At 45.6% G+C, this 8,985-nt stretch overlaps 1 protein-coding gene across 1 annotated transcript in view; it reads left to right on the forward strand.

Annotated features, from left to right (window-relative positions):
• EPM2A (EPM2A, laforin glucan phosphatase) overlaps positions 1–7,900 on the forward strand; it is an 85,674-nt gene extending 77,774 nt beyond the window's left edge. The window contains exon 5 of the mRNA XM_023513503.1: positions 5,589–7,900. Coding sequence (XP_023369271.1) covers positions 5,589–5,866 — 278 coding nt within the window. The 3' untranslated portion in view covers positions 5,867–7,900. The remainder of the gene's footprint in view (positions 1–5,588) is intronic.
• The last annotated feature ends 1,085 nt before the right edge of the window (positions 7,901–8,985 follow it).

An 8,985-nucleotide genomic window follows, 5' to 3' on the forward strand; every position in this document is an offset into this window, starting at 1 on the left:
AACCGGCTAAGGCGCCAGCCACGTACACCTAAGCTGTCGGGTTCGAATCCCCAGCCCGGACCCGCCAAACAACGATGATGGCTGCAACCAAAAAATAGCCGGGCGTTGTGGCGGGCGCCTGTGGTCCCAGCTACTTGGGAGGCGGAGGCAGGAGAAACGCATAAGCCCTAAGTTGGAGGATAATGTGAGTTGTGATGCCACAGCCCTCTTCTGAGGGCAATAAAGGCTCTGTCTCTAAAAAAAAAAAAAAAAAAAAATTCTCCTAAGCAATTTACATGCGTTAACTTATTTAATTCTCTTAACAACGCTCCGGAAAGATATTATAGTTATCTCCATTTTGCAGAGGAAGAGATTGAGGTACAAAAAAGTTAAGTGACCTGCCCTGGTGATAGAACCAAAGAGGCACAGCCTGAGTTTCCATTGCTGCAGACACCAGCTGTGAAGCTCCTCCCTGTGTTCTCACACAGACTGCTCATGCAGATTCTACAGACCAGCACAATTTCAATCCCTTATGTTCACAATCAGCTGGAGTCATGTAAAGCTGTGAGTTGCATGGGAGTTGTCTCCTACCAGGGAATGGCCTGCTGGATGGAGCCCCAAGAACTGCAGGAAACACTTATGGACCACAGGAAACCTTTATGGATCTCAGGTGGTCCTCCTGGCCAGGCTGGGCCCCTTTGTGGGTCTGTATCTGAATTGAACTATATCATTGTTATGGGGTATAATATTTTTCCTGAAGGTGAGGAGAGCTGTTGACAGTTCTGTTACAGATGTCCTCTTGGTAATTTCAGCCCAGGAAGCTTGATTTAGCTATACCAGCTCTGGCTTTTTTCAAGGAAGGGGAGAAAATAATCTTTATTTGTACATAAGAGCATTGGTTAAATCTAGGTTATACTCGCTTGATTCTAGTTTCAAAACATATAAAGTTGTTAAGATAGTAAGAATAACTTCCAGAGAATTTTGATTTTGGTGGCTTTGATTCTGATTTAATAGCATCATTAGCCTCTTGGAATGTTATGAGATGAGGCTGGGCAAAGTTGAGCTACTAACTAACTATGCCAGACATCCCTTCCCATACACTGATTGCCTGAAGGTCCTGCTGACTATTAGATAATTTGTTTGATAGTTTGGGAATAAGCAGACGCCTGAGGGAAAACTCTATCCCTAACGACCCATTGCAGTTGTAGTCAAACCTCTTTTGAGGTCACTAGGTCACCAGGTCCCAGTTATAACAGCATGGCAGCCGAGAACCTTCCGTGCTGAGATAGCATGGCAGCGCAAACACAGCTTGTGAATCAAGGGTTTCTTTGGTTCTGCCTCACCTGGCAGAGTAATCAAAGGGTTAAGAATTTCTGAGTGGCAGGGGGACTTTTTACCAATAGATCAATCTCTGTGGCTCACAATATCAGCACAACGAACATATAGATTAATTCAGCTGAATATTTTTAGAACTCTAGAGAAAAAATCCATTTGGAAGTGTGTTGAGCCACAGCATAATGCTGTCAGATGAAGTCTGAGAAAGCAGACAGTTTCTTAGGCTCACCTGTCACTACCGGTTGTCACAGACCTGTTACAATCAATTGTGCTATCGATCCTTACTCTGGTACGCTTTGTCATACGCAGAACCAGTGGCTTAGATTTCTTTTCCTTTTTCTTATCTTTTAAAAAAATTTTGGTTTGGGTTTTTCACCTGAGAAGTGAAAGTCTCCCAAATCTAGGGCTTCACCTGAGCAAAATGAAATGCAAAAACCTGCTCATTAAAATTTTCTTCACACAGAAAGTATTCAGATTGTGTTTTGACCTCTGTCAGTGCAGTTATTTATAACCAATGGTCTCCCCTCGACTCCCAAATGAGTTCATATGCTTCCTTGAGTCCTCACTTACCCCTCAGTTGTCACAGTCTGAGCTCTTTTCTCTCATTCAACAGTCTGAATTCAGCCCTGCCATCGTGCAGAGATGATGACCTTGGAGCCAGAACACCTGGACTTGACTCTTGACACCACTGAGTCACTGTGTGATACTGACAGGCAGTTCCTGCATTGGGAAAATGGGGAGGGTAATTTCCACATTGTGGGGTTCTAATAATACAGTAAGATAATTGCTGCGAAAGGGCTTTGAAAGCCACAAAGTCGGCACTATATGATTAATCCTAAGTCTTCAGGTTTCCACTAGAGGATGTTAGAGATACCATGAACCTTACCTATATTATACTCCAAAAGTAGGAAAGAAGCTATGACCAAATAAAATAATAATATATTTAGCCATATATCTGCTTCTGGAGTAAGAAAGGAAAGATGAGTGTGAATGTGTGTGTGTGTGCACACTTTAGAGAGGCTGAAAGTTGCACCGTGCACAGTTTCTTTCAGGTCAGCTTTGGATAAAACTTATCTTTAGGGCCTTTGACCACTCCCTTATCTCAGGCCCTACTGTGCCTCCAACCTGCCTGTGCTCTACCGCACCCCCTTCACAGCTTTACCTTGCTCAGTGCAGGCTTCTGGACACTTTTAATCATTCCAGAATTAGATTACCTGGGAGCAGGGTAATCTAGTACCCTCCTCTCATACCCTGTAGGGCCTCAAGTTAAGTTGCAGGGGTCTACTATTGTCCCAGATCAAACAGGTGTGACTGGGTTTTGTTGTTTGTCTTGTTTTTATTCTGCATTGATGGATGTTTATTGGCCAAGTGCACCATTAACCAGGTAGGTGATGGAAGGACCAGCTTACAGGGAGGTGAAGACCTGAGGCTTTGGAATCACAGTGGCTGTGAGTGGTCACTTAGGGACTAGCATTGGGCAAATCTCTGTGCCTCGTAAAAAGAGGATAGCAATAGTGTTGACCTCACAGTTGTTAAGTGGTGGTTGTCAGTGAGCACCTGGCAGCCAGCAAGGGCCCGGTAAATGTTGTATATCCTTAGTCCCAGCAGGATGATTTGCAGTCACTAAAGGTCAGAATCAACAAGGGCTCCAGCTGAAGGTAGACCGAGGTGGGTGGGCACTGAGGCCTGGCTACTTCTCTGGTGTCCCTCTTAGTAATTATCTATACTTTATGATATGTGAATATCTGACAGTTCGTCAGTGGGTTGGTTGGGTGATTCTCGGAAAAGAGTGCTGCTGATGTGTCCCCGTTGTGAAATCCGTGTGAAGCTGGAAGCCTTCAGAGCTTCCGTCTGGGAGCTGACATGTCCCTTCAGAAGTGTGTGTTTGAGATCACAGTGCCTCAAACTAAAACACATCCCTTTTGAATTTCTAACCTGTGCACATGCCTCTTGAAGAATCTTTTGTAGATAAAAAGGAAGGTATTGCATCATCTGGCCCCTTTGGTGCTGACCAGACCTTAGGGAACTTCTGCCCAGAGAGCAGGTCTGGGGAAGGAATTCCGAGCAGGTCCGTGGATGGTCTTGTTTGGCAGACTGATCATATTGAAGCTGAGTGCCAGGGGTTGGGACTCTTGAGTCCAGCAACTCCTACTGCAAATGACCACTGTGGTCTATTCGTACATATCAGACATTTGACAAAAACCTAAGCTAAAAATATTCATATTATTTTAATAATATCTGGAGAGGCAGCCATATCAGGGAACTTGTCAAGTGATACCAGCTGTGCCAGGAGCAGGAAGAACCCTTGTTCCCAGATCTAGATGTGGGGCTCTCTTCCCACCCACATTACTTGGAATAACCTCCCCCCACCCCCCAGCAGAACAAAAGCCTTACAGTTGAGCAGGCCTCTCCCCTCTCACAGGTCTGGCACACCTGAGTGACTTGGCCTCCTCTGATGCCCACCTCAGACGGTGGACCAACCACATGGTGCTCTCCCTAAGATGTAGGGTGAGGTGGCGCACATACCATGCTCTGTCTACAACTTCTTCCATCTCCAGCGTATTTTAGTGCTTCTAGGAGAGCCCCGTGGGTAACTACCTTGCTATACCCTCAGAGCACCCTGGAGCCGGGTCCGGAGATCTGGAGGGGTTCAAGTTCATGGCTCATTTTGGACTATGAAGAATCACATGTGCACGGGCACTGGTGCATCTCCAATCCCAGTGTGCTCAGGGGCCAGGCAGGGGCACAGGTGTGTGTAACATGCACTAGGGAGTGACGGGGCCTCAAGAACTGCAACGTGTGTTGCCCTGAAGGCGTTCCAGCCGAAAACACTTCTAAACTGCTATTTGAAGGCTGTGGCCTTCGCTCTCTTTCAGTAGAGCACTGGCAGAAGGACTAGAATATTATCCCAGCTGCCACGTTGGTGCTCTCAGGTCTCAGAGCTCGGTGAGCCGGAAGGTGAGGCAGATGCTCCCCTGGGTAGGAAGGAGGCTGAGAGGCCTTTTAAGACACTCTGAGGTCTTTGGTAAGCTCCATCCTGCTAACGGTCTGATGCCTGATCTCCCCGTGTGGTGTTGGCTCCTTCAGGGGTGCTTGCATTTCAAAAAAGGACATCTAAAGAGGGAAGTTGAAACTTACTTGAGTGGCTGTCTTGGGAGAATTCTAGCTTAAGGGAAGTTTCGCAGGTGAGATTGTTTGAGAGAAGGGCTTTGCTGCCTCTAGTGAGGATGGCAAGGTAAGGCCAGAGAGAGCTGTTCTGTGTGGTCCCCATAGGATCTTTCTGGGGGGCGGCTGTGTCCCTGTGGAGTTAAGTACTGAGTAGCCCCATCCCCAGCACAGAGTTGTGACCCAGTTCTCTGTGGCTTCTCCTTTCCTTTTCCCTTTGAACTAATTCACATTGACCATCTTCTTCCCCCCAAACAAACAAACCCCATTCACTAAATTTCTCTGTACTGAGAACCTATGAGCAGAAGGCGCAGGCATCCAGGAGCACATGTGACCATGACATTCCTCTGGCCCATGCGATGAGAGGAAGGGGCAGAGTCCCTCAGCCTCCCCAGACACAGCACGTCCCCCCCTCACTGTGATCAGAAGACATCTGAACAATCCTATAATCAGAACAGTGGTCACGAAGCAGCAATAACCATAACCATAACTGCCCAGTAATGTAGAAATTAAATCAGTTTGGGTGCGTATTCCCTTTGTCGCCAGGGAATAAATGAACAGTCATCGGATGCGTATAGAATAACAACTTAGTCATTCCATGGGACAAGTGAAAATTAGTGTGTGTTGAATGAACAAGAATTGATTCTTTTGACCAATATGGACTAATTCTGTGTTTCACATTTACCTGGAAGACACTTTTGCATTAATTGAAATTCAGGTGATTGGGTCTGAGAAATTTTCTTTGGAATCCTCCAAACCTCTGACCAATCTCTGCAAACCCTTCTGATCAAAGTGAAAATCCTTTTTTTTTTTTGACAATTGGCGACAGGTAACATTTCTTTGGAGGGAAATTTGAATTTATGGTAAAGTCACACAACAGAGCAACAGAGTCCGGGGAAGATCTGGAGGGGACCTGTGGCTGTGGAGTGCTTCTCTCCAGTCCCCTTTGTTAGGATCAACTTTGAAATTGTCTCACCTTGTCCTCCCAAACCAAGATGTGAGTCTCCTGTCCCTGCCCGTCCGTCCGTGTGATTGCTGGGGGGCGGTGAGCGGCGGGGTGAGGACTGTCCTGGTACTCACGCGTGTGCGCTGTGCTTCCTCGCCCGCAGGCCGGGTGCAGATGCTGCCGCAGGCCGTGTGCCTGCTGCACGCGCTGCTGGAGAACGGACACACGGTGTACGTGCACTGCAACGCGGGCGTGGGCCGCTCCACGGCGGCCGTGAGCGGCTGGCTGCGCTTCGTGCTGGGCTGGAGCCTGCGCAAGGTGCAGTACTTCCTCATGGCCAAGCGGCCGGCCGTCTACATCGACGAAGACGCCTTGGCCCGGGCGCAGGAGGATTTTTTCCATAAATTCGGGAAAGTTCGTTCTTCCATTTGTAGCCTATAGCTGGCGAAGCTGCCTCCCGTCCCTGCGGATTTCCCTGAGAAGCCTGGGTGACACGTGAATCCAGTGACCTGGAAACACAGATTCTCCCTGTGCGGGAGAGACTGGGTGTCCTGCCCCAACGCCGCCCCCTTTCATCTGAGGACGACTTTCTGATATGCTTTGGTTGGGCTGTATCTTTGAAATATGTTGCAAAGAAAGCTGTGACTGACACAGGAGAAAAAGCCCAAAGCAGCCGGGCTGGGCTTCAGACACAAAGGCAGCGCCTGCCCACCATAGTCCTTTGCTTTGCGGTGCTGCCAGTGTCCCAGGGCAGCACTTTCTTGGTGCACTGTAACTCTCTGGTGTGCAGAAAAAAAGTTAGGGAGTTACGTAGATTGCATCACGTGTGCGTGTGCGTGGGCAAGGGCAGGTGTACACACACACTTGCACGTTGCTCTCCTGCTGAACTGAACTGACCTTGTAAAACAGGAGCTGGTCCGGTGGAGTCTGACAAGGCCGGAGCTCAACACCGCACAAAGCTACCAGCTTTCTAGGCTGTTTTTTATCCTGCTCCCAAGGCATCACCTTCCTTATGTTCTCAACAACCCTGTGACAATCAACATAGAATTATTATCTATCTGTTTTAACTGAGGCATAATGAGTGTAAGCAGCTTGCTCAAGAAGATCTCATGGTTAATCCAGGACCAGCTGGAGTTAATAATCTCTGTTTTGGGGTCTTGGTGCTTTTTTCCACACAACTTGTTGTTTTTCTAGCATCGTGTTGTGAATTCAGTTTTGTCTGTCTCAGAGTAAGGTTGATATCCCTGCAGGAGTTCCTACAATAAGACTTAGGACAGTACTCTGATCAGTTGCCAAAGAATTTAGGAAGGTAGTTGTATTTTGTGCAAACTAGTTTAAAGCACAGTGAGCTAGGTCAAAGCCGGTGTGTCCTGAGCCGTAGCTCTCCAGAGGAAGCATATGAAGTATGAGCCAAAGAGCCCAAAGAGCCAAAACCCACAGATAATCGTTCCACAGCCTAAGACACGCTGGTGCAGCCCTCAGGTTAGGACAATGCACAGCTACTGGGTCTCCACAATTCACAATTTACTCTCCCGGTTTCCACAGGAGACACACAGATGAACAAAACTTTGAAAGTTTACATCCTAGAAACAGACCTGTGTTCAAACAGCTAATACAGGATGGAACAGTGAGTGACATGCTGGAACAGAAAATGGGAAAGGGTCTTGTTACTGAGCGCTCACTCTCTGCTAGGTGCTTTGCAGTTGTATCCAGTTTAATCTTCACAGTTCCCAGTGAGGGAGGCTTCATTATCTGTGTTACGTGGATCAGGAATCTGAGGCTCAGAGACGTTAAATCATCTGTTCATGGTTACATGGTAAATACACGAAATGAGACACAGAGCTAGATTTATCCGACTCAAAGCTTTTGCACTTTTTCTGTTACACTATGTGCTTATTTTTCTGCTCCTTTTCTTCCCCAAATCCGTATTGATAAGTATTACTTTGGTTTAGAAGGCATTGGGCATAGGAAGGACATGTGGTAAGTTTCACTGGAGCTCAGAGGAAAGGGGGGAGGTCTTATAAATGTGGCAGGTAAGGAAGGTGATAGTTGCTTGGGGATGGGAGGGTAGACGGGACATATTTCTCATACAATTTTACAAGTTAATTTTATAAACCAGCATTAAGCAATGTGAAGTCCAGCTCTCTTGCTAAAAATGCTAGAGGTAACTATTGTGTTTAAGTAGATCATAGTTATAATGTGTAAGATTTAATCTTAAAAATGGAATATTTTTAGGGTTTTTGTGTGTGTGTGTGTGTGTATGTGTGTCAGTTTCCTTAACATCGAGGAAATCCAGCTACATAATTTCCACCATAGAAAGACCTTTTTGTGGTGATTTTTTTCATTTTTCCCTTTTTGCGCTGATAGACAAAATCTATTTAAGACTACTGAAGAATGTTTTGGAATAAATTCTCTCTGATCTTCAGTGAATGAGATGTTTAATATATTTCAAAATCACCTGACTTGTTTGTTAAATTAAAGCATTTTTTAAAAGGCCATTGTGTATGGGATTTTTTTGATTTTATCAACTTAGTCTGAAATCTAGAAGAACAAACTGTTTCCTTGTTTTTTAAAGGGGGCAGTCAGCTAAGCAAAATTATTTTTTCCTTGTCACCCTTACACTCTCATTAACTGATAACATTGGCAGTTAAATGATAAAGGAAGTTGAAAGTGAGGGAACCACTTGGAAGGAAAGGTGAAAACACTGGGAGTAGGTCCGAGCAAATCAAAGCTGCTTGTCATAGGCAGTAACAAGACCTTCCAGTCCTGGGTTTCTCAAAAACGATCATAAGATCTCACTCTTGGTGAAGGAATGTCCATACAGGGTTGCTTTGTCTGAGATTTGAAATATTATCCCTTTCTTATTTTGTTTTCCAGCCTTAAGAAAAATCAAAAAAACTAAACTAAACTAAACGACAAACCACTCTGTTTTGGCCAACAATAAGGAGGGGGAAAGGTAGAACCACTTGGCTTGGCCTAAGAAATAATGATAGAAAAAGTGGCTTGGACTTTGGAAATGATAAGGCAATAATGAAAAGAGAGATTTGAAAGCAAGTTAAGACATAGGAAATGAAACTTGCCACACTTGAAAAATCATTAGATAGCTAAACATAGAGTCAATTAGGTCAAAAGTTAAAACCGAGAGTATTTTTAGAGATAATCTAATCTCATGCCTTTATTTTACAGAGGAGCAAACAGACCAGAGACAGAAAATGCCTCTTTCCTGTAGCAATGAGTTGTAACTGAGGACCAGAGGAAAAGGATAAGTCAGGCAGATAAGTCAGGAGATTTATTGTGAGGTGGAGGAATTGTAGGAGAATTAATGGGAGCAGGAGCAGACAGTATCGTTAGTGAGGAAGAACTGGTGTGAGGATTAATGGGAATTGGAGGAAATGGAAGAAAAATGGCTTAAGTGAGAAAAAGCAAAGACCAATGTCATTTCCGAAGGTGGGGGAACCCAGGTGCTTTCTGAGGGTGGGGATTGAAAGACAAGGCATGACTGTGGAAGCAGAGAGGGAGAGTCAAGGTTATGTGCTCAGGAAAGAGGCGTCAAACAACCT

This window comes from Otolemur garnettii, unplaced genomic scaffold, assembly GCF_000181295.1.
Source record: "Otolemur garnettii isolate 467f Iridium unplaced genomic scaffold, OtoGar3 scaffold00042, whole genome shotgun sequence".
NCBI lineage: Eukaryota > Metazoa > Chordata > Mammalia > Primates > Galagidae > Otolemur > Otolemur garnettii.